This window comes from Colias croceus, chromosome 2, assembly GCF_905220415.1.
Source record: "Colias croceus chromosome 2, ilColCroc2.1".
Lineage (NCBI taxonomy): Eukaryota > Metazoa > Arthropoda > Insecta > Lepidoptera > Pieridae > Colias > Colias croceus.
This window is the reverse complement of record NC_059538.1, coordinates 5,251,119-5,278,285: the sequence shown is the minus strand read 5'-3', so window position 1 is coordinate 5,278,285 and position 27,167 is coordinate 5,251,119. Positions and strand designations below refer to the sequence as shown.

At 35.0% G+C, this 27,167-nt stretch overlaps 2 protein-coding genes across 2 annotated transcripts in view; one reads left to right on the top strand and one right to left on the bottom strand.

The window, feature by feature from the left end:
- The first annotated feature begins 222 nt into the window (after positions 1-222).
- On the top strand, positions 223-4,227 carry LOC123702364 (putative lipoyltransferase 2, mitochondrial). Its single transcript, XM_045650107.1, has 3 exons — positions 223-550; positions 991-1,203; positions 3,800-4,227. The coding sequence occupies exons 1-3, from the start codon at positions 394-396 to the stop codon at positions 4,144-4,146; spliced, it is 717 nt and encodes a 238-aa protein (XP_045506063.1). The 5' UTR covers positions 223-393; the 3' UTR covers positions 4,147-4,227.
- LOC123702357 overlaps positions 4,219-27,167 on the bottom strand; it is a 36,296-nt gene continuing 13,347 nt past the window's right edge. The window contains exons 2-16 of the mRNA XM_045650096.1: positions 23,797-23,877; positions 21,692-21,824; positions 18,083-18,173; positions 17,147-17,314; positions 16,808-16,936; positions 16,264-16,392; positions 15,693-15,918; positions 8,225-8,353; positions 7,976-8,151; positions 7,739-7,872; positions 6,455-6,594; positions 6,140-6,221; positions 5,917-6,061; positions 5,503-5,716; positions 4,219-5,249 (exon numbers count right to left, since the gene is read on the bottom strand). Coding sequence (XP_045506052.1) covers positions 5,101-5,249; positions 5,503-5,716; positions 5,917-6,061; positions 6,140-6,221; positions 6,455-6,594; positions 7,739-7,872; positions 7,976-8,151; positions 8,225-8,353; positions 15,693-15,918; positions 16,264-16,392; positions 16,808-16,936; positions 17,147-17,314; positions 18,083-18,173; positions 21,692-21,824; positions 23,797-23,863 — 2,112 coding nt within the window. The 5' untranslated portion in view covers positions 23,864-23,877 and the 3' untranslated portion in view covers positions 4,219-5,100. The remainder of the gene's footprint in view (positions 5,250-5,502; positions 5,717-5,916; positions 6,062-6,139; positions 6,222-6,454; positions 6,595-7,738; positions 7,873-7,975; positions 8,152-8,224; positions 8,354-15,692; positions 15,919-16,263; positions 16,393-16,807; positions 16,937-17,146; positions 17,315-18,082; positions 18,174-21,691; positions 21,825-23,796; positions 23,878-27,167) is intronic.

The window sequence follows — 27,167 nt, the reverse complement described above, 5'->3', positions numbered from 1 at the left end:
TGTAATAGATGTTACCAGCACTTATCATATGAAAACGAAACGTGAACCAAACCTATTCCTATTTTATTTTGATTGTGATAATAGATTACAATCAAGTTTTTCCTTACTTTTAGATTTTGTTTTGCGATATCTTTTAATATCTATATATATTTTAAATCTCTGTAATTTGTAAAGATGATAAAGATGATATGTGGCAATACCATTAACCATACGTCATTTCTAATCTTGACATTGACATGTCACTATTTTGTTTTTAAAATTTCGTTTGTTTTTATTTTAATTTCAAAATTAATCCTGAAAATCGTCACATATGTAAACTCTAAATAAAACCAATTAATTAATTAATCCATAAATTTAAGTTCAGTTTATTTCACGTAATATTTAAAATTTAAAATGGTAAAAGTATGGAGGTTAGGTCTTATGAGTTACGATACAGCTTTAAAAATACAAATGTCCATTGCCAGGAAACATTTAGATTCTATGATGAAAGGCATTGATGGAGATTATGATACATTGCTTCTTGTGGAACATAAACCGGTGTACACAGTTGGTGAGATACGTTTAATAAATATTTTTCTTTAGAGTATCCTTTGAACTTTATTTTCTTTTAGTAAAATTAGTATAATATAGGTAATTTTTGTGTATAGCCTCTATCCTGACATTCGGAGGTTCCAATTCATAGTGTAGGTATTTTTTTTCAATGCTAGATAAACAACATTTTGAACAGTGAAATGTGGAAGTATAATACAGTAGCAGTAGTATTTGAGAGGATATATAATTATATTGATATAATGCAAGTTATTTTTGATGTCTTATGCACTTAACTTTAAATATGTATTATTTGAAATCTTGTTGATTTAAATGTAAAATGACTCTTTATTTCATCTTAGCTCTTTTAAATATCTTAAAAGACAGCAATTACATTTATCTATTCATGACTTATAATTCAAATTCAATCTTCATGTAAATTTATATTATAATACTTCACAGGCATTCGAGATGACACACCAAATGATGAAGTACGCCGGTTAAAAGACTTAGGAGCGGAGTTTCGTAAAACAAACCGAGGAGGGCTTATAACATTCCATGGCCCTGGACAATTAGTAGCATACCCTATTATAAACTTGAAACATTATAAAACAAGTGTAAAGTGGTACGTGAATAGCCTGGAACAGACTGTCATCAATTTGTGTGATGAATTAGGTAATTATTAATTATCTGTATCTTTACTTTCTAATAAAAATCAGAACTGTTATATTTTGCAAGGTTTTATATGAGTGAGTCAAAAAGTCTTTATAAAGATAATAATTTATCTAATCATAAATCATTATTGTATTGCAAAAAAAGCCTATTATTTTTATGTAATTTAGATTTATCATATTTTTTTTTTTTTTTTTTTTTTTTTTTTTTTGTGGTGTTTCTCAATGTTAGCCAGAAGGGCTTCTACATTTTAACGCGGACGCGGGGGTGAACTGAAGGTTCACCCTGGTAGCGACATGCACAAGGGCGTCCCCCCTTGACGGGGACCACGAACCTCGGCTTGAGCTGTCGCTTGAGTGGAGGAGGCCAGAAGGGCCCTAATCGGACGGGCGCTCACCCGGGTGGGCGCGGGAACGCGGAACAAGGGACCTCGTCTTCGCCGGCGAAGACGGTGTACGCTTTCTGCTGTGGTGTGTGCGGTGTCGCGGTTTGTTCGACGTTGGGCTTCAATCGCCGAGTCTAGCCGTGCGTTAGCTTTGGTAATATCATCGTCGGAGTCGTCCAAGACATGTCTCGGCCGCCTACGACGATGAGTGGGATCGGGTTTCGCGACGTATGCGATGGCCTTTGTCACCAATGGGTTAGGGTGGTTTTTAGCCTTGTCGAAGTAGCGCTTAGACGCTTGCTTCATCCATTGGGCTATGGTGGGGAGTTCTAAGTCCCTATGTAGGTCCACGTTACGCACGAACCAGGGCGCTCCAGTCGCTGTTCTCATGAACCGCGACTGAATCGTCTGGAGCTTGTGTATGGAGCTGGGAGCGCAATGCGCGAAAACTACACTACTATAAGTGAGGATTGGACGGACCACCGTTTTGTAAAGTGTCACCTTATTTCTAAGGGACATTTTACTGCGTCTGTTAATAAGGTAATAGAGCCGGCTAAGGACATAGCTGGCTTTCTTACGGACTGCCTTAATGTGGGCTTTAAATGACATGTGTGCGTCTAGAGTGACGCCTAAGAATTTAGTGTGCTTTTGCCATGGAATGGCTTGGCCATAGAGTTTGACACTATCTATGGCCTCGGGGCCGCCGCGCCTGAAGAGCACGGCGGCGCTCTTGTCGGGGTTCACAGTGATACCCCATTTGCGGAACCATTTGCCTAATGCATCGGTCGCGGATTGTAGGAGTGGAGCTATTCTTTTGCGGTATGGACTCGACACGTAGAGTGCCGTGTCGTCCGCGAAGAGGGATAATTGCACTTTATCGTGCTTTGGGATGTCGCTAGTGTATAGCGCGAATAGGAGGGGCGACAAGACGGAGCCCTGAGGGACTCCGGCCTGGATGGGACGTGAAGACGAGAGCGTGCCGTCTAATCTGTAGCGAAAGGACCGGTTAGACAAGAAGTCTCGTATGATGAACACGAGACTGTCTGGCACGCCGAGAGTGTACAGTTTGTAAATCAAACCGTTGTGCCAGACCTTGTCGAACGCCTTCGCTACGTCAAAGAAGACCGCTCCCGTTCTGTGGGGTCTGAGGCGGGTGAGGCCCGCGAGAATGTACTCCGTGATGCGGTGTACTTGGTGAGGACATGAGTGAGCTCGTCTAAAGCCGAACTGTTCGTCTGGGAGCAGTTTTTTGGCAATGACTGCGTCCCAGAGGCGTTTGGAGATGATTCTCTCATAGATTTTCCCCAGAGAGCTGAGGAGACTAATGGGACGGTAGCTAGATGCCACGTTCCGGGGTTTGCCCGGTTTGTGGATCCCGATCACAATTGCTTCCTTCCACTTAGCGGGGAAGATACAATTGGCCAGGAGACAATTAAAAGTAGCTACTAGGAGAGCGATAAGGGCGGGCGGCAGGCTTTTTAGAGCTCTATTGGGAATAGAGTCTCCGCCTGGGGACTTTCTACTAGCGAGTGATTTGATTAACGATTTTACTTCGGTGGCCGTCGTTGGTGACAAAGGCTCGGCATCGGTACGAGGGCTTGCGGTTAAGCGTGCGATCTCTTGATTAACTACGTTAATGTGAGTCGGGTCGGTCAAGTCGAGACTGGGGGAACATTGTTCCTCTAAACTGTCAGCTAAGCATTCGGCCTTCTCAAAATCGTCAAAAGCGGGAGGTTGATTAGGGCGAATGAGCGGTGGAGTGGCGGCAATGCCATCAGATTTGAGAGACCTCGCAAGCCGCCAGTAGGCAGTGTGCGAGGGAGAGAGTTCGCTGAGTAAAGAGTCCCACCGCTCGTTGCGTAATTCTTGAATTCGCTCTCTTACCTCTCTCTGTAAGGAACGAAGAATTCTACGGTTTTCGTCTGTCGGTGCTCGGTCGTAGGCGCGCGTCGCCGCGTTCTTATCGCCCACCAGCCTACGCACGTCCGGAGGCAGATCCAGCCGGTGGCCGAGGCCAACGGGGACCCGCCGGGACGCGTATTCAATCTTGGATTGAATGTGGCTGGTGACCGAGGAGACCGCGTCGAGCGCCTCTACGACCGTGTCGATTTTGTCCGGTACAGACTCCAGCTCTGGCGAAGATTTATCATATTAGTTCTACGATAGGTTCATGTATGTTCAGTAATAAATTGATAACATTTAAAATTATTTCAGGAATTAAAGCAAACAGAAGTCCTCACACAGGTGTTTGGGTAGATGACAACAAAATAGCGGCAATAGGCGTTCACGCATCCAGATATGTAACAACACATGGAATCTCTCTCAATTGTGATAATGACTTGTCGTGGTTCGATCACATTGATCCTTGCGGCATTGAAGACAAAGGCGTCACTTCACTCAGCAAGGAGACTGGTGTTAAATGTACCATTGACAAAATAACTCCAATATTCTTAAAAAATTTTGAAAAAGTATTTGATTGTAAGTCGGAATATATTAACACAGATATACAAGAAGATATATTAAGTAGCATATATAGCAAATTATTAACCACTACCGTATGAGTGACTTAAGTTCCTGTAGAATAGTTTATTAGATGTTGTTTTGTTTACAAATGTGATGAATAAAAAAAGTTATGATTTGTACAAATTTTATTTATTAAATCAATCAAATAATAAATAGTATAAGTTATTCTAAATAAATAAAGAAGAAGTCTCAAGTTGGGTTAAGAGAAACGGGAAAAGCGTTGTTTTTGTGCTAAATGTTTAATTTTACTAATACTTTTTTCACCATTTCTACAGAACCCAACTGAAAGTTCATCGAGGCATAGATAATAATTGACAGTTATTAAGGGAGCTTAACGCCAACTTTAAAAGTCAGAATATTTACAAATAAATGCCTAATGATAATGTATAAAAACTTAACCTAAGTAGTATACATCAAAATCTTTTAACATATTAATTGGGCACAAATCAATAGGATTTGTGTGATCGGTTTAAAAACTTAAAAATTGTTCCAATATCTAAAATCAGAATAATCCCCTTAAATGGGAATTCATTAATAAAATAATCAGGCACATGAATATATTTTTAGGGATTATTCCGAATACATTTTACAATTTTTAATAAAGGCAGATCTATCTAAAGCTTACAGATAATAAATGCAAATTCTGTAAAAGTATAATACCTACTACTTAAGTAATTTTCAACAAGCACTTTGCTTATTGAAAAGGAGTTTATATTTGTACCTACGGCTATTCGTAAATCTAAATATATTAAATGCTTATAAATGCATCAGATAATGTTTAGTAAACGCAATACGCGGTGGTTACAAGTTACACAACATTCATGTAGGTACACCACGATTATAATTCCTTATAACTACTACAGTTAAAATTATGGATGGATTACATGACATATTTTTAGTTATCAGTCATTTTATCACAAGATCGTAGATTTGCATTTTCCATAAAATATCCTGGGCTTAATTGTGATATTTCAATTTAAAAGTTAAATAACCTACAAATGTTTAGGTGGCGTGAGCCATTTACGCATGTAGTAGCAGAAAATTGTAGCAATGTATAGAAGAACTAGCAGGGCACATGCGACTCCTAGAAGTAAGACTGATCCTTTGCTGGGACATGGCTCTACAATCGTGACTGTTTTCTCTGTAACAGAAAATATAGTTTAATAAGTATGACTTATTAAAGCGCGCCGAAATTGATATTTTTTAACAAATTTTGATACGGGGGAACTCCCGCTTGTATTTCTTCCCTTATACAGGGCATAAGTTTATCCAGAATGTTGTATAATGAAAATAATCCATAAAGAAATTCTTCATTTTACTCGTAGGTAATTAATTACAAAAATAATAAGTGTGTATGTATTTCAATTTCACTAAAGACTAAAGCATTGACTTACCTCCGTAATTAGCTTCAGACGCAGTGCCACCAGGCTTGTCGGATCGTAGGAAATCAGTACTCTGTCTATCATCACCAAAATCAAGCACCAAGATTTCTTGAGATATATTCATATCTTCCTCTTGCGTAGCTGCTTCTCCGGTCTCATTGTGAGGCAAAGAACGCCTCTTTCTTCCCCATGACTCAATAGATTCTCTGCCCCATTCGCATACAGCCTAAAAATATATATGAAATATGTTTATATTAACAAATATATATAATACACAGCGTTTGTAACCATCGATGTTGGGATCAATATTCGCATACATTATACTTTAAAACCGGTCCATCTCCGACGATTTTTTTTACCAAGACAAGGATAAACACGCTATTGTAAAAAAAATAAGTATTATGATTTATTTCGTTTAATACTTACTGGTTCGCAGGGTCCAAGACAGTACTTGACGTTGCACTGGAATATGACACCATAAGATTCAGTGAATCTGAATGCCTCATAAACAGATTGAAGAGCGTTGCCATCTGGAGTGAATGCTGGGAAGATTGACGGGTCAACTGGACAACTAAAAATTGAAATGATCAAGTAAGTAACAAAATTATTGGAAACATTATATAAAATTTATTATCTTGTTTCAGCTTACCCTTCGTCATCAATAATCTGGAATGTACTCTTGGAGTCCTTAGCCATAGCCACACAGCTGCGTGCAAATATGCCGTAAGGAGCTGAGAAAAAAATGTAAGTTATGTATAAATTATTTTAACATATAAAACTTCATTAGCGAACTTAATTGAAAAAATCCGTCGTGAAATATTTCGAATACCTCATACATAAATTAGCATTGAAAACGCAAAAAACTTGTTAAAGCCTTTCAGGTTTTTTAAAGAATAACCACGGTATATTTTATACAATGTTCTCTATGTCGATTAAACATATACAAACATATGAATGAACTTACTATCTTCTGGAATCTCGATACGGAAGGTAAGTCGGTCTCCGATACGAACAGTTTCCACCTCTCGCTGGCGGCTGTCCAAGATGCGGATACGTGGGGGCGGCGCCTCCGGAGCAGCCGTGATTGAAATCATTTCCGGATCTCTGCAAATATAATTATCTTCATGAGTATTAACTTAACCTCTCATAATTAAATATTCGGCTTTGTTATAGGGTTGCGGTTGATATATCATTTAACTCTATTGATCATCATCATTATCATCAGCCCATATACGTTCCCACTGCTGGGACACGGGCCTCCTATGAGGGTACAGGCCATAATCCACCACGCTGGCCAAGTGCGTGTTGGCGGATGACACATGTCGTCGAACTTTTTTTTTTAATTCTTCGACATGTCGTTTTCCTCACGATGTTTTCCTTCACCGTTCGAGCAGTGGTGGTGTTTCAACATGCGCAGATAAATTGATAAATCAATTTATTTCCTGCGTGCTCGCCTGGTCTCGAACCCCGGACTTATCGATTCGAAGTCCGAGGTCTCACCACTGAGCCACCACTGCTCTAACTCTATTGATACGAAAGCTTAATACTAAAACTACAAAATTGTTAATTTTTTTATTAATTTTGACAATCAATTAATTAACATTGCAAAAATTAACTCAATCAAACTTTGGATGCAGTTAATAACCTCATAACAATGTGAATGGATGGATTCTCCACCGACACAACAGTGGTAAACATAAAATTCCACTTTGCTATTTCCTGCTATTCTAATTCTAATCGTTGTAGTTATTCATCGTGTTCAACAGAACATCCAACATAATATCATTTTAAGAATTCCGATCATAAACAACCATATTATACCTATTATTATGGATCACGTTTCTCCGATCTCTATTAAAAACACATACGAGAGAGCAAGTGTTGTTATGTCCACCTATCACGTTCTTGATTCTTGAATCTAAACGATTCATGTATTATGCAGTAATGATATTGGGTCAAAAGAGTTTTATATTCCTTGCATGTGCTGGCTTTAAATGCTCATTGTCATTTTACATGAACTGATTTCCTAGTAAAATTTGGAAGTATTTAGGTAATCATGTTCCATTATTAAATTTGAATACATAAACCATTCGTATATAATTCCAAAGATTTGGGAAAACACGTTTTTCATCTTCGAAGTAGGCCTTAGCTATACATGTAGTTAACGGCACTTTGAAGGGCGATAATTAATTTTATTGATAAAGTTCAACATAATTTAAATATATGTAACCGTTGTACTGTTACTAACCTAATAGGCACCATTCCGAATGTGATGTTCTTCGAACTCATGTCATACGTGCACTTCACCTTGTAGATCTTGTCCGCTTTAGTCATCACCACGCTGTGGTGTTGGAGAACAACAGTGTTCGAATAAACACCAGTCTGAAAACATTCCCTTTCTCAGTATATTTTGCTAAACAAAGGTAAATTTAAATAATCCGCAGACATATATTTTACGATAATTTAACGACTTATAAATACTTACGACACTTTGTGTGTTACAATCTTGGCCAGCCATCGTAAGGTCGAGTCTGAATAGATCGCTATTAACAACATCAATGTTGCAGGTCTCGGATCTTCCCAAAGCGTATATTCTTCCATTGAAGGGCTTGTTTGTGCGAACTTGTACCGCAATTCTTGTATCTTTACAATGTACAGATACTGAAAGGCAAATGTTAATTAACTTGTGACTCTATATTGTGTTAAGAATGTGAAAGATCAATGTAAAATTTACCATCGTAGCATGTTCCAGTTTTGTCGCAATTAGCGTCGTTTCTCGAAAGATTGTTCGCCAAATTAACATCTTGCTGATGTTCAATAGTTACAGGCAACTCTCCGCTCGGATTTGCGTTCGCAGGTGGTTCTAAGCAAAAAAGAAAATGCAAATGATATGTGATCAAGATCAAGTGTAGTTAGAATCTATTAATAAGTAATTCTTTGATGTTACAGAGAAGATGCGTGTTCAGCGTGTATCAACATAATTGATACAAGATTGCGGCGGTGTATCAGCAATCGATGATTTCTAAGTGTAACGTGGGTACTGCAATTACAGAGAGACGTGCAAAGCTCGCCGCTCTAAGAATTTCTATATTTTCACACGCTATTGATGAGTACTAGATAGTTACGCTTACGACATCTAGCATTCGCTTATAGGTTAATAATGCTGGTGCATGGTCATTGGTCATCATGAGATTTTATGCTATCTTCGATACGTAATTATGCGTGTGCAGTCAATTTGTGTCAATTATATAAAATGCTTTGACTTTGAAAATAGAAATTTCTAGACAACGCATATCAAGCCGTAATTTGTAATGTCTAACTGTACCTATATCTGGAGCATTTCCGTAGACATAAACATCATTTCGTGTCATTGTTTGTACAACATTGTTACGGAATTGCTATTGTCGGAAAACAGTTAAACTTGCAAGGGTGCTAATGGAGAGTCAAGGACCGTGACTTTTCGTTCGTTCACCAAAACGTTGTTACGATTACTTTCGGTATTAATATTCTTCTCCGTCATGTACGAAATCTGTTGTATGTTACTAATATGTAATTTATAATATGAATTTAAGCTCATTTTGTAATACAACTATTGTTGTAATAATTCACAATCATATTATAGCTTTGCGAATTTTCTACTTGTATAATTCGATTTTATGCATTCGATTCAAGCCATTTAGGTCATTGACCAGCCATTTAAAGGTTTGTCACACTTGTATTGATCACGGCCCAAAATAATAATATACCTACGTGAACTACCTACGCAACTTTCAAGATATAAAAAGGAGCTACAGACTTTTGTTTATAATATATTAGCATGATTACATATTTATAAATGGAAAAGAATGTTCAGTTCATGGATTTAATTGATTAAAACATGTTTTGTTTTAAAATGCATTGCTTGATTGCATTTCTTGATAATCTATAATAAGTAGCTGGTACTGAAACGTTCATCAGCAATGTCGACGACACGAATTTGTAACGCTTCAATAACTGACTTGAATTTTTCTCACGCTTAAACTTATTACTTAATGCTAAATTTATCCTTAATGAAGCACTTTTTTGTTACGGTAAAATGTAAAACTACATAAACAATATTTATAGTTATTATGCTCTTTTTGCGTTTACAGAAACTGTTCATAGAATTGCAGTGAGCAAAGAAGCAAGTCACGATGCGATCATCTGTGTTCTAATACCAACATTTTATAAAAAAGCGCCTGGTTATAATATAATGCATTCTTTCTGTTTTCGTTTTATTCCTTTTTTACAGCTGGCCAACAATCTTTTCTGCGATTGCTTAAGCTCTATAAGTAGGCTAGTCTCCGGCTTTATAGTCGAGCGTCGTTTTACGAAACTATTATATCTTTCTTTTTAGGATTAAATTGACTTTCCGTTAGATATTTCACGTTTATAGATGCTAGGTTATGGATAAAACCGCTCTTTTATACGTTTTTTTATTCAATAAACTACTCTTTTTAGAACACTTAACAGAACTTTGTTATTACATTTGTTGTGTATAATAAATTGCACTTATACACGACTTGCCTTTTTGTATTGGTCTACTATTTATTTATATTTTATTTAACTAACTATAATACTTGTAAGAAATGAAAAAACCTTACGATACAGCTCTAGAGGTGTTTCATAAATATGTAGAGCCAAATAGACGCTGCATAATATGTAGAATGAAATAAATTAGATCCGAGTCAATCCTGTTTATAAAACTAAACCGCGAGGTCCACAAATGTAAATAAAAAAAAATCAGAGAGAATGTATAGAGCACAGTGCCGGATTAGCCACGTAGCAAGAGTAGCAAATGCTACGGGCCCCGCGACTCGGGGGGCCCCGCGGTCTAATACCTGTCTGACCGTAAAAAAATATCAATTTATAATACACGTAAAAAAAATACACGTACCTACCACGAGAAACGTTGGTATCAAAATCTATAACAATAATTTAAAATTTTACCACGTTTCTACAATTGAGCGCTGGCTACACCAAAAGTTGTGTTGTACTGCTTGCACTGCGCTACACGCAAGTTGGTAGCACGGCAAAACTAACAGGGGAATCCCCTGATATTGTCATCGAACGAGCTAGTCGTAACAACCCGATCAAATAAAATAGGATTCTATCGACTATCAATAGATTACAAAATAAAAGGCAGATGGAGCATGACAATCATCCATCGCCCTTGTCAAAGAAAATACGAAATCAAAAACGAATACGAACCTCCGCCAGTGCTATAGGTAGCGATTATAGTGTCATGCAATACGTCAAAAGGGGTTTGCTATTTTAGTAAAAAAATGCTGTCTTGTGATATTAAAACGCTGTAAAATTTGTTCCCGAAAACAAACAAAAAGATAAAACATCTTTCTCTGTAGATTATTTGGCTTATTTAATTTTGTATACAAATAATAATTTTACATAAACGAAGGAATACAAAACTTTAACGTATGCTGCCAGTATTTTGAAAATGAATTTGCCATTTTTATGGGTAAAACGGTAAAATGGTTAAAAGATCTTCGAGGCAGTGCTGTTGGATTTTTCGATCGTGAATGTGATTATTTGTATAGTGCAATAAAGGTTCATGATCATTATAAGATAATTTTAATAAGCATAATACTTTTTTTTGTTACTTTTATATAGCTTAAAAACGTTAGAGTCGTTTTCGCCCGCGATTTAATTCATTTGAACTCCGTGATGGATATGACAAAATTATTATTATTCAGGAATTATATTTATTTATTATCCAGTAAAGCAGCTGACAATGTGGATGTCGTAAGGTGTCACTGAAAATCAGTGTTAAGGTATTATGCCTCAGGTATCCTGAGTGGCTTCCTTTTTTAGCGCAAGCAACCATACATAAATTTATGTTTTCTATTACCTATTATTCATAATTTACAATGCTATTGTTGTGTGTTTGTGTGTATTGGAAATTTGGAATAAATGATTTCTTCCTTCTTTCTTTCTAAAATAAAATGTCCCGTGTTCTAGACTAAAAACTACCGCTATCCGCATTCATATACTTATTTTGAAAATAAAAAATAATATAGGTTATCATTGTAATTTTGAAACATTTTTTTTATGTAATTTATTTAATTAAAAATTTATCGTTTATGTAACAAAATAATTTTTACAATATTATAAAAAATTATCATATACAAATATTTATATTAATATTAAAATTAAACCCTGACAGCTAATTTATGTAGAACGTCACTAACACCACTACCATAATAATTCAGATGATTGCAATGTCACCTCATAAATCAAAATCGGTTCAGCGGTTTATACTGCAGGGCGTGCCAAATAAATATTATACATAGATACACTCGAAAAACATAACCCTCTTTCTTCCGTAGTCGGGGAAAAATTTGGGAACATTTTCAATATCTGGTAACATAACACCCACAAAGAAGCACCGTGTACGTACAGTGCAGCGGCGAAACCCTTTAACTTGAGAAACTATAGCAAACGAAGGGCCTCTTGACAGAATTTGCTACAGGCCCCGCGCTGGCTTAATCCGGCACTGATAGAGCACCTATATATAATTGACTTGTATTTCTGATACTTTAAGTTTTGTCTATCTCCTTCAATCTAGGCTCCTTCCAGTTTCATAAGATTACATCTCAAGGGCATGAGATTATGATTACATTAATGTAATATAGCGTCGTGTCAGTTGTCACAGAGTGCGGACATCGCCGTCTTACTGGTTACATTCGCAAGGCCACGCAAGGTCGTTACATTCTTTATCCTATACGCGCCGGCCGTCATCAGCACTCCTGATCCAACTATTACTAATTTAGCAATGCCTACCCTAACACAGTAACCAACAAGACGTCAGACCGGTTTTAGCATAAATAACTTTCACGTAACTTTATATTTTTTATATTAAGTTGTATGTAAAATTAGGTTTCAGGTGCTTTATAAACAGAAATTTTGCCTTTTTTTTGTATGAACAATGAACATCGTATTACAAAAAATCGTATGTTTTTTTGTCTATCATTTAAATAAACGTGTGATCATAATATAAAAAATATCGAACCGTTATTAAACAGAATTTTTCATGCTCTTAGATCATGCATAGTAACAAGCTTTTCAATCATAACATTAGATTACTTCGTAATTCGAATTTGGTTGTATATAAGAAACGTTGCCATTTCATCAGCTATATAGGTATCAATAATATCAATTTGCGCTAGCCAAACAAATTAAGCATCAACGAACTGTCGATGTTCTATATCCATTCCAATTCAATTATAGTTGAAATAGGACTGTAGCGAGATGAAACTGAGCTCACGGCGGCGGTAAAAACGTCTTTTTAATTTCGTGTACCACCACCGTTATAAGGCACGCACGAGCGGCGCCGGCCGCGGCCACCGTCGTCGTTCGCTTTATCATTTTTTGCACCAAATGCAACTGTAGACGTGATTCAGCACCTTTGCATTGTAAACATAACGAAATTATGTCTACGTGTAAGCGATGCTCCTATTCATCACTAATTCGATCAATTTGCAATCACTATCGAACTTCATTCGATTACGGCGAACGTCTATTGATTACTGATATTAGATAATCTAGCATGTTATTGCAATTACGTTTCTCGTTACTAAGAAGAAAATTCAAGGGATTGAATTCGTTGTAACGGTAATATTGGATGCGGATTTATGTGAACATTCAGTAGTATGAGCGAATGTAGTGAATCGGGTCTATGGCGAGAGATGGCAATCTTAATGTTGAGACTGCAAACCTACGTAATGGAGCAGCTATTCAGGTTCATTTATAGCGGAACTAGCCTGTTATATCTGAACGAACTGAGTGTAGCATGTACCTATTTACATTAAAGCTTGTTAGAGAATTTCAATAACTGACTATGGTATGAAAGATACAGATGGGCATCCGTAAAACTTGATTGGTCATTGCGGTATAAACTTTAATTAATGCCAAGAATACAGAATGAACAATTATTTATACAACACATTTATTGCAGGAGAAATCAACCTGTGATAAATTAATAAATAATAACTTTATCTACGGCTCTTCATGATGCCTAATTGTTGATTAAGATAACACATTTGGTATCTATGCTCTCATATTATCTTTCTAATCAAAGATGCACTCATGGCGTGGTTTGTTCTTGACGATGTGTTCAATTTAATTGGATGTGCACTTAATCCTTACTATCTTAAGCTATTAACCTAAGTTCATCGTTAGAACAACTCGTTACTGAACTTGCCCTTATACGATGGCAAGATAATCATTCGTGGGCAAATGTACCTGTAACTATAGGCACATTACATTACCTGGTTCATACTGTTGTATGGTACAATATATAAACCAGACTTGCTAAGCAACAAGGCATTCTATTTAATACATTTTAAAACAAACTATTTAAATATTATGTATGATACCTTTACCAATATTTTGTAATATTAATAAATCCATAAAACCAGCCATAACAGACTTCGTTTGCAGTTTGAATCAGTCAGAGTTCATGGGAATTATCTACGCTACAATTTAAGTTATATTCATTTCTAGGAAATTTTACAAAAGACTTTATTATTATTGAATCACGTTTGAAAAGAAGACGCTATTTATTGGTGGATTAAGTCACTATAACTGATTTCGTGCATACTTAAAAACATGAACAGAAAATATCGTCAATACTTGAAAAATAACGTGTTTATCTATAGTCTATACTCTATATTTAAATATAGAGTATTATAAAGCTGAAGAGTTTGTTTGTTTCATTGTTTGAAAGCGCTAATCTCGGGAATAACTGGTCCGCTATGATAAATTATTTCGTTGTTAGATAGCCCATTTATCGAGGAAGGCTATAGGCTATATTAAATCATCTCGCTGAGGCCAACAGGAGTGGAGCACTGCGGGACTGCGGGTATAACCGCAGAGCACAGCTAGTGTAAAATACATCTAGATGCAATAGGTAGCCGCGCTCTCACATTTCTTAATCGGTTATCTAAAAAAAAATAACATTGTTGCACTTCGCATAGAGTATTCCCACGAGCTAGGTAGGTGAGAAGTTCTGTAATGGCGCCTACATTACTCTTTAACAATTAACTTCCGTTAATGTTGCGGTGAAGAAATTGCGTAATTATTAGGATTTACATATTTAGCATTTATTAGTATGCTACAGCACAATTCGAATGCCTTCGCTAATGACATTTATGTCGACTAACGGATTATTGCAAGTCTCATTTTACATTTATTTTCAATCTTAAACGCTCTAATAACTATCCATACGTAGTCTTTGTTTTACCATCGCCATTAAAATGGATCGCAAATTTCGATCTTTTCACGGAAAAGTGAAATAAATTTTCCATTGTTTATACGCGTAAGTTATACATAAATAGGATTATTTTACAAGTTTACCTTTGTACTATAAATTAAATACTTATAAGAAGAAATATAAATATACTTTGAGAAAATTTCTGCTTTTTTAAGAAGTCTTGTGGTATGTAACAATCGTAATTTACTCTACCCATCAGCCTATGTTACAAAATATACGACCAGTTCTGTCTCCTTGTCGCAAAAAGTTGCGGAAAACATTCCATAGCAATGGATTAACGTTATTGTAAGCCAGACTGCCTTCAATAAAATTTCTCTCACGTTCTTATCCGACTATATGATTCAAAAGAAACGTCCGGGAATCACGTGTTTAAAATTTTAATAACTACGATTATTTTTATCGCCTAGCGACAATTTATATATCGTATAATATGCGTTTAAAAAAATATATTTAAATAAAACGTTTGTGAACAGAAATCTTGTATCTGAATTTATCTAGAGCTTGTAAATGTCATCATCAATAGTGATAGAGCGAATAACAAGAAACCTCTAGTGCGGTAAAAAATATAACATTGTTGAAAAAGCCTTAAAAAGAACTATGCGGTGTCAGCCTATTTATGTAAAAATAGCACAACAAAACCGATATTTATATCTTAATACATTCTTATTTCTCTTCTCTTGTATCGCGCACTCCAGTGTAATTACCATCTACTAGAAATACATTATGTCAGTTTTTATTATAATGTGTTGAAGTTTTATATTGCTAACTGAGTAGTAAAATTTATGATTTGTTTAATGGTTACAAGGGCATAAAAATAGTCATTTCATCGAATGAATTAAACTGCTAGGTAATTGCATATTAACTACGCATTTAATTTAATCAAATAGGTACTTACTCTCGCAGAAGTTTTCGAAGTATTTGCCGATAGGTTCGCCGTCATCGATCAGTGGTCTTTCGGCGTTGAGGTAAGCAGAAGGTCCATCGGGGAGGGTGTGATGATCCAAATGATAGAGCCGACAATTATACGTGGATGAATGAGGCGCTCCCAAGTAAAGGAATGATCTACATAGGAACTCGGATTCTATTTCACAGGCTAAACGACAGGCAGATTCTGATGTAACCTGTTAAAGAAAGGGTGAATTTCCTCATATTATCTGCTATTGCACATGAATCAAACATAACCGCGATCAGAAATAATTAAAGTTATTCTATTTATGAAAATACCAAAAGCTTTTAAAAATTAGAAAATTCAAAAAATAATAAAATCCTAATCCCCTTTAATTATGGAAACTTTAATAATTAATTATGAAATACAATCATCTCTACTATTTTTGATATAACTATATTTCATTAGCTTTATGATATGAATAATGAAATAGCATACGGCCAAAACACAATATAAAACCTAATAAATACTAACTTATCTTCTCATATCACTTAATTGAAAAAAGTAAGTTGTGGCTTACCTGAAGTTCCTTATCAGTATAATAATGTAGACCAGCGTATTGCGCCACTTTATCTTCAGCTACCCCCACACGAGGCGCAGTAAACACTCTCGGCCCTTTGCACGCCTGCGATGCCTTCAGGCACAAATTCTGCACGACCACACATAGAATAGAATTACAAAATGCTCAAAATGGATAACAAGACCTACGTTCATTTTATTATTATTCGAGCACCTAACAACGGCTAATGTTTCCCTTCTCGGAAATCAATTTTGCATGGAATCAGGCCCCCTAACTGTGCTGTGAAATGTATCACCGTTCAATTATATACCGTCGAAACTATTCGCTTTATTTACATACGTACTTTCTTTACATAGATGGTTAATGCCTTATTATACCAACGTGGAGAGATAAATTCTTTGACTATACACAGTTTTTTAGTTTACGCACGATCGGCTTATCCTTATATTTTTTTTTTCTTGATGCGTCATACCACGTGACATAATAATAGATTTTCAATATAAAAGTATTCATACGTAATATGTTCTTTTATTAAATAAATTACCTCAAAATAGTCAGTGCCAGGAGTGTCCACAAGCTGTACGAAATGTTGCGCCGTGCGTCGGTCGGAATCACTCAAAGCACACCTCATACTTCCATACTCGTACTCCGCAGATCGACAGGGGAACTTTTTCTGTTTAACAAAATTTAAATGTTAAGCTATGTTTTTGTTAACTGTTCAATATAATATATTATGTTTTCTTATTGCTTAGCAAGTGCCTACATGAATAACAATAGACAATATAAGAAGGAAGGTATGCTAAAGATACGTATTATAAATTATATGTTATAGAAAATAGGATAACGATGCGATGGAGTAATTTTTGTAAAGTGCTCCCATTACCTCATTGAGACAGGCAGCAAGGCAGGCTTCCTTGGTGGAGGTGTAGATTATAGTATTGTCTAATCCTCGGAGGGCCTTGCCCGGCACCCGCTCGAACGCCCACGGCCGGAGGCAAACACTCTCTGTCCTCACTTGCAACTTTACCATGTAGTAAGTGTTTACAGAACGCTGCAACAAAAATATTCTTAAATGGTCTCTCGAAGGAAATATACGTACATTCACATTTTCGCATTGTAATAAATCATAAAAATAGACAAACATAATGTCCGCAGGACACGAAGTATGAATAAATTTTTAACCCACGGCTCTATCATTTTATTTCAATGCTCAGTATAAACAATGGACTATTATTAGCCCGGCATAATCGAAAAATATTTATACGTTTCATATTTAACGTTTAAAAGCAGTTTAATTGGACTGGGGATGTTTTTCTAACAACTGTGAAGTTTAATTATGTTCACATGATTCTAATTAAAATGTTTACTACGTAAAAACTCATTGTTGTTGAATGCACATATGCCTATTCATCATTAGCTCGGCGAACTTGTCCGACTCCATATATGTTAACGATTTAAAATAAATACCGGAAACGATAGCTAACGCAACCCTACCATCTCACCTAGTTGCTATTCCTAGTGCCTTTAACCGATTCGATCGGAATTGTTAATTACATTTCGCGTTGGCTTAATTGGCTACCTGCGAGCTACTGTAACGGATGTTTATCAAAGGATTTATAAGAATTATCTAAACCGGTGACAAGTTAGCGTGCTTGGATTAAATCTCATCCTTCGATCTGTATCTGCTTTTAGCTTTTATTCTTGCCCAAGAAGAAAATCGACGATTCAATGAAGTTTAATCACGGATAAAAGGATAATGTGAAATTTATGCAAGTATGCATAGTATTAAAAAATAATTAATCTAGCTACTTGTACATACCTGGGGCGTAGCCATGGGATTGTTAGCTTGCGTGTCATTTTGCAATAAGCATCGTGTCTCTTGTACTGGTGTCAAAGGATTTAGCACGAAACTGTAACAATAAAATAATGATGTTTAATTAATTTATAATATAACTAAATAAAATTTATGATTAAAAATCGTAGAGGAGTCTCAAACCACACTTAAAGAATTGACTATCAAAACAAAATCTAACTACAATTCGTATCACATTGCAATATTTAAAAAAAGATGAAAAAACAATTTAAAAAAATTAACGAGTTTCTGCTATCTAAATACTTATATATACAGAAGAGAAGAAGAGAAAACTGTGTTGCTAGTTAGAATAGTCGTAACATCAACCTAAGAATTCTTCCCATAGGTAATGAATATACTAATTACAAAACTGTTAAAGTTAACTTATCTAGTCTCACACTATCGTATCTTCTCATAATAGCTATAAAATTCGAGCAAAAGGTACAACGCGGAAGTTAGTAACAAACTGACTAGCCACTGTCGCACTACAACGATAATGAAACCTAATAGCGGGACTCTGGCCACAGGCCTCTAAACATTGGATTGTGATACGATTATGAAAACAAAACCGCTCTTTACAGAAAATTATAGAGGAGCTTTTTTTACACTCATTTCTAAAATATGATTTTCAATTCAATCTGTACGTTCTATCTGTGTATAATTCCATGAATATATAAATGACTTTCCGAAGTAATATTATTTTATAGGATTTAATATTCCCAGTAACCTCAACAACATCCACAAAAACTTGGCGTCGGCATCGACGATGTACCGTCATCTCTCAAACCTAATCACGTTTAACATGAGATTTTTTGCTATGATAGCGATAGCGGCGGCGGACTCCATCAGACACGTTATTATGCACAAGTTGCATCGTAAGTAAGGGTGTTTGAGTTTAATATAAGTGCGTTTGCATCAATCTTAATGACACTTAGATCGGCGCGTTACACTTACAACCTGCACTCAGATAACGGATCTATTTACCGTTTCAACCAGATATTTTGTATTTTACATCTTAACTTGAAGTTTCTGCGATATGTCTTTAACTCGGAATAATGATCGATATTTATACGACGTAAACTGCTTCGAAATGAATCTTCGCCTAGAACCAATTAACATGATACGTAAGCTCATCAAGACTTTCTAAAATGTAAAAATCTCCTTTTTATTATTTTCACTCTGAATAAATTGAAATACATAATGACCTATAAACGCCACAAAATTCTCAAAACAAATCACGTATCAAAATTGAAAACAATCAGCGAAATATAAAAAAATCAATCAATGCAATCTATTAACTTTGATTGAGCCAGCGCGCGGTTCAAAACTAATAGCCAAGGACGATGGTCACGTCGTGCTAATGTCAGTTTTTACTTTCTCCTAAATTACACAATTAGTAGAAAGCTCCGCGGAAGCTTATTATTTAGTGTGTCGTGATAAATTACCTTCGTGATCGTACGTGAGTGATAATTAGGGCACTCTCTAGCAAGTCTTCGTGCGATATTACACTGTGTATACAAACTTACTAGTTCAATTCACACATATGGCTGATAAAACATGACATTAGTGAAATACTAAGATTAATATAACATACATACGATTTCAAAATAATGCAACTGGAATAACCATTTATTCACGACTGCTACTACTCAGCATGATTTTAGCTTAGGTCATTAATAATGACACAAAATATGCGGAAACTTTACTCAAAAATTAATCATAGCGGTATAAACTCAAACGATTAGTATCGTGTTTATTTATTACAAAACAAGAAGGGCTATAAATTTGATTAATGTTTTGCTACGCCTTTTTACTAACGATATTAAACTTGGATTTCGGCACCCGTTTAACTTGATCTTGAAAGAACCAAGCGGGTTAAGAAAAAATCCTACATAATCCGAATTCCATGTAATTTTCTTAAATTTATTATCAACTTCTTTATTATTTAAAATAATATAGTACCATACGTCTGCAATAAGAACTTGAAGCTGGTTTGTAGTTAATACTAAGTAATAGTTGTACGCACGTCAATAAAAAGTGTCGACCAATTATCATCGCAAATATATATCAAGAAGCTCATTTGTGTACAAATTACACGGTACCTCGTGAGAGTAGAAAAATGCAGCCTATCATTATTGGCGCCTCAGCGACTTGAAATCGCATCAATCACTCTGTGGGCAGGCGGCTGAAATTGTAAAGTAGCTCCTGACTTATATCGATGTTCTTCATCTCACTTACCGATTATCATTTATTTTGATCATCCGAATAAATGATCGCCACTGCTTTCATTAATAGTGGCTATAAAAAATTTTCGTGGACAGTAATTTAATTTAATTTTTATATACTTTGAACGAAGAGGAAACTAGTTACAAATATGTTACGGTCACATCCATGACATAGCAGATACCGTATTTGTAAGGCACTTGACAATACCGTAGGTTCTCAGTGTGGTGGCACCGCGGAGAACAGTTACCGATTGTGAATATCGCATTCTTTCCTCTCTTTTTCTTTCGACAGATTGATTCGAGATACGTTGTGTTAGTACAATGCTAAATTACAAGCGCGGGAATTTTACATCTCATCTAATTGAATTGAATACCTACCGAATTGATTTTCTATCGATCCCGTTCGAAAAGCTTCCGAGAAACTAGCCCGGGTACTGTTATCGAATTATGATTGTTTGTCAGTTATTTTTTTTAATCTATCTAGGTGATACTACAGGTTTATGTGCATAATGAAAAGATCTCACCTGTAATCGAGACTTGATTAATTGAGAATGTGACACTAATAACAGAGAAACTATCCTAGAAAATAAATTAACGATCAATAACACAGTGAAATGATTATTTTATAAAGTCATTTACACTTAAATGAGCTGTCTTTTTAAATAACTCTATCATTTCTCTATGTCTGTTTACGCAAGGCTTGGTTTAGATAAAAAAGCATTACAATATTTTATTACACGCCGCATAGACAATAAATTGAATATGGGTTGAAACCGCCAATGATCATGAAATCCACACACAAGTGATAATAATCTATTGAAGACGTATGCGATCACTTTTACTGTTATCCAATTTAGAGCGAGCCGACATCGGTTTCCGCTTTTACACGGTTTGTGGCGAGCGGCGCGAAACACATTGTTATTAACCAAGAGCGTGTCATTGGAATGGTAAGTGTGGAGGACGTGCGGCAGACTGACACACATTCTCGACCTCTCCTGACTGCCAACATCACAGACGATTTCCCCGATGTCTGTCGATTAGTGCATCTTCATGTCAGTCGGATCTTATCTCGGCATTTGGGTTAGGAGCTTCGTGATCTGAGATAACTACGGCACGCTCGATACTATTCGTTTCATGATCACTCATGGAATGAGAAATCATGTTTGTGATTTGATGGAATCTACCGTCTGCACTGTTATTGCGATAAGAGATATCATCTCGTTTCTCTTGTGCCAAGTTCAATCAATCTAAGATAATTGAATATAATCGTACAATGTCATTGTTAGCATCATCCTCATTATTACCGATCAAAAACACAGTAAATAACCATTTGATAAGAATATTAAATTACCTAAAAGCTGCAGCCTGGCAGTCGGGCTCTTCTCGACACCATCCCTGACACTCATAGAGCGAAAGATTCCGTACGGTGTAATATGCTGTTCCTTGGAAGTCCACATCTGTTAGCTTTTCGAATGCAATTCGACCTGAAACAAGATAAAAGAATAAATCTCTATGGAATTTCAAGTATTTGAATTAATTATAATGTAGTATTCTAGGAGGTAGCAACGTTGACAAGTGAGCATTTTAGTATAGTTGGTTCTTTGATATGCTGTTCCTCTTGCTATTTCGGTTACAGTCCGGGCTGTCTGGCTGGCCGCAGTGGTTGCGCTTATTAGTGCGCATCTTATCTGCACAGGAAAATATCCTTAATTTAAAGTCATTTTTTAACGCGTAATTTTTAATCGTTTGCCTTTAGATAGATCCATTAGACATACATTTTTTATTGCAAGACGTTTTTTTCGTTGTTAAATAGGTGCCAGACGCAATTTTTATTTCAAAATAATTAAAATATCATCGAAATAAGTGAAATTCCATCAACATGAGTCCCAGTGAAGGATAAGTAATCACTGTGTTACTTATACTATATATAATATTCATTTTACTATTTACAGTTTTTTTGCAACAATCTACCATATCGCCTCCTTTTTCCCAACGAACCTCAAATAGGACGTTAATGTAAACTTGATAAAAACCAAATATCCTCAAGAAATTAAAGACTTTTTAACGGATTTTAAACGCGATTTATTCATTGTATTATTTTCCCAAGTCTTTAATTTCAAAATGTATAATACTCGCGTAAAATCAAACACTAGAAAATACAAATATGTAAGTATCATCAAATTCATATTTATACCCAAAAGTGTAATAAATATGAAACCATCCATTAAAAATATTAGTTTACTAATTATTCAATATAAGTATTATAAAAGGATAATATAATATAAATAATAAAGTTATTACTTACCTTTTAAGCGGACTCATGTTGATGTAATTTCACTTATTTCGATGACATTTTAGTTATTTTGAAATAAAAATTGCGTATGGCACCTATTTTACAACGAAAAAAACGTCTTGCAATAAAAAAATTATGTCTGATGGATCTATCTAAAGGCAAAAGATTAAAAATTACGCGTTAAAAAATGACTTTAAATTAAGGATATTTTCCTGTGCAGATAAGATGCGCACTAATAAACGCAACCACTGCGGCCAGCCAGACAGCCCGGACTCTAACCGAAATAGCAAGAGAAACAGTATATCAAAAACCCAACTATACTAAAATGACTTTTTTTTAAACGTTGCTAGCTCCCGTACTATAGAGCAAACTGAAGATGTGTGCTTTAATATATTATCTTAATATTATATGGTTAGCAGTTAGCACTCTGGCCTAATAAAGAATAATCTATATAATTATGAGTATGACATAAATACCAGTAATAAATTGATATTAATTGGACATATCGCGTTTCATTACCTCAACATCTTACGCACAACTTGCTTCTAAGAGTTATTGGAAATTTATTACGTACGGTTTTCACAGTTATAACACAGGTAACCAATAAAATGCATTCTAACAGTCTGTTGAGGTAACCGCTATCGATACCTTATAATTTTTAAACCAGCGTTAATTCTGCAAGGATGGAACAAGGCGCCTTATAGAGATAGTAAACCATAAATCTTATGTTTACGGAAGCAAGTAATGAGAAACTGCAGTACTGAAGACCGTTCGTAAGAATAGCGGGAGTAAATTTAAGTATACACTTCACAATAGCGGTAGTTTGTGAATTTGCTAATAAGTGACTAAAAGCTAAACAATTTGCGTTATAACTTATGAATATTACGTTAACTCTTGTGTACGCTTGATTATGCATGCAAGCGATTATCTTCCGTTTTAATTATAAGACCAAACAACGTTATGTCGTTCTGAAGTAAATTTTATAGGAATGCCGTGTGGCGGGTTATCTATTTAACAAATTCTAGGTTATGTTACCTGGAATCTTGAACTGGAATAAGAGGATAATGAAGTATGTTTTTTAAATACTATGGTAATGATAAAACTGCTTTTAAATAAATAATATCTACGAACGCTGTATATACTTTAAGATAAAAAAAACTTACTTAAAACTAGTGTTGACTGCAGTAAAAGTAAAAATAACGGCGTCAGCCCGAGCGTACTGCCCTTCATACTGCCGCCAGCACCTGTAACAAGGAACAAAAAACATTAGGTATTACATTTTAAAAGCGTGTAATTTGACGCGTACGTTGCAATTAGAATGCAGGTCAATCGTTACTACGCTTACACGAAACTACAAGAAAGGCGGTGACACAAAATTTCATTTATTTTTTGCATTGCAATATTACTTTCACTGCTCTTTTATCAAGTAGATGAATGGCTATCAGTAAACGTGAAAGTGAGACGATTGTTAATACTGTAGTCCACACTAAGCGCTGAAATCATTCGTACGCATGTTTAATGAAACGAACAACTTTCGATCGCTTTTAACGTTCTGCTTAGTTTAACACATTTAATAAATACTTCAATTAAAAAGCCATCAATTGGAAACATGGGGTTTTGTTGTTAGTGAAATCACACCATTGATCGTAGAAGCTATTAATGAAGAATTCTTATTGAATCGTCGTAAAATGTACAAATTGCACTTTTATATCTACCGCTACTTTAATTTAACTTTCACGGAAGTTCCATTGGAACAAAAATACTAAAAATTCTCTGTGGCCTGGTTCGCTTTTCAAATTGATATTTTTTTATTAATTTATTTACAGTTTACTCGGATTAAACTCAAGGTAACCTAAAATATGTAGGTTAATTTTATAGAAATACTCTCTACTGATAAGATAATAAATATGAGGTCAATACGAGTACAAGTATAATATATCTTAGATGTCCCCAAATTAAATAATTTTTAAATTATAATAATTAAAAAAATCTAAATTATATCTACAAAGTTCGTTTAAAATAAGCAATTTTAACAAATAATTTCAATTCAATAAAAAATGCTTTAATTTTATAAAAAAAACAAAAGACATAAATATTTTGCTCGTTAAAGTTTTCACCAAACTTAGTCAAAACCGCACGTTCAAATTATTTGACTAAAATGTGGAGCAAAATACATAATTTAAATTTTAAATTCTAATCTACAGTTACGTTCAACAAAAGTAAACACAGAAGGTCATGATACAATGAGTGCACAAATACGTAAATTACGAAATGAATTATTATAACTGAGATGTTCTGTTCACCGTTAATGGTAGCGTGAAACAGGGCGTGATGGGAGACGCTCATAAGCACAATTATTGACGGTGACGTGTTTCACGTATGTCACATAATGATTGTAACAGTTATATCACTAGTCACGGGTGCGGAGCAGAGGTATGCGGATCCAGGAACCGTAGCTATGTGCTTTAGATTTTCCCGACGACAAATGTAGGGATTTGCTGCGCTTATGAATATAGTCAAACTTTTGTTCTCCTACAAAATATATATACGTTTACTATTTTTACGTTTTTAATATTCTAGAATACAAGATGTTCCAATCAGGAAATATACAGTGAACAGTCGAGTACCTAATTATGGCACTAAAATGCGTGCCTGACCTAAATTACAACAAATATGTATCTAATAGCGAAAAAACTCTATTGGTAGAGATTTTTTCGCTAAAAGCATTGTGTTTGTACGTACTATTCACAAAAGGGTTTTATCAGTTCACTATCATTTAACAACTAAAAAGTAAATACTTCACTAAAGTTTTCTTTTCCTATTCCTCTATTTACCTCACTATTCAATACAGAAACGAAACGCAAATTATGCTTTTTTAAAATTCGAAAATGTCAGTAAGTATGTCAAAACGCCTACTGCATTCCAAGTTTGGTAACATTCTTTCTTGTGAACGATGATATCACACTCGTCAGGAGAATAATAAAATATATAATTTAGCTACATTTTAATGGTATTAAAACTATTGAATACGGCCATTCTAAATTTGATGAGAGATTTTTGTCTTGTGGTGGACTTGGGCTGGTGGGCTAATAGAAAGGAGAGTTAGTTCGGACGGACTTACAACCGCAATCGTCGAACTGTAACGAATTTTTTATTTTATTTTTTTCGAATTAATCTTCGCCGGATCGGAAAGCGTTTTCTACAACGAATTAGAATTATTTAAAATGTTCGTAGTAACCTACTAAATCCGTACACAATACTCGCTAAACTATATTCCCATTTCCCATGCGTTTCTACTTGAGCAATCATGATTTATGCCTATGAGACGCAGTTTGCAATTATTTACACTCCAAGATTATGCATATAGAACAAATTACACGTTGAACTTCCGCTTAACTATTTAGAATACTCATTACAACGCAAATTGCTGCTTATAATGAGAGGTTCCCACAAAATAGAATCATATCAAAAACATTCACACATAACACTTAATAGTCTTATTTGTATAAATAAACAGTTTAGCGGCTAGTAACCCGGATTTAGTTGAAATTAAAATTCCAGGATCGAATTATAAATGTGTGAACTCGTGTCCCATTGTGGTGCATGTGCAAGATGCATAAAACTTACAGTCTCCTCTTTTACTTTTGGTCAATTCATTAACATTTGTTGCATATGAGCTTATCTTTTCTCTCCGAGTCTTAACTCGGAACTAGGTATGTATTAGTTATTTGCTTAACACTTAACTCAGTCATCCTAAAAGTAATTCTAAAGTTATTCCAGACAAAGTAATCGACTTCAGAGAGATATGATAAGTATTATTACACTATACTGTTCATAAAATTTAAAAGACTTGTATTCTTGTAATTATTATTTAATCATTTACTTTAATAATTTTCCAAATCAAATCCAATGACCACTATAGGCCTAAAACTCAACGTATTGTTTAATTTCTTGACCTGACATCATAATGTAGGTGAATTACATGGTATCAACATCTGTATAGTAATGCAACAATACAACATCAAATTACATATAGCACAAAGAACCACGCAAATCTATTTGGTATAAGGCTAACAAAAAGAAAGTAGCAATTGACCTCATATTGACAAATCACTTCCCCTAATTATCTACCATGACCGTCAGAGCTGGGTACCACGGAACAATAAGGTTTTTAACTGGCCGGTAGCTTTAGTTTCCGATTAAAGTGTTCCATGGATTAAGTCAGAGCACATCTGTGTCAGTGTATTTAAAATGGACTTTGTACAACACAACCCTATTGTGTTGTGTTGCATTCTTTACTTTTTGTATATTGAAATAAATATTTAATGAAGCCAAGGATGAATATCTGAATGTCTTGAATTTATAAGAAATAAAATATGTTACAAATAAATCACAAGCACATATTGAATAACAAACAATCAGTATGATTACTTACCTACTGCAAGAAGTTAAATTGATAAGTTATTTATTAAAAACATGAGATGATTAGAGATGTTTTTCGTTACATGTTTAAAAAAAACATCATATAACAATT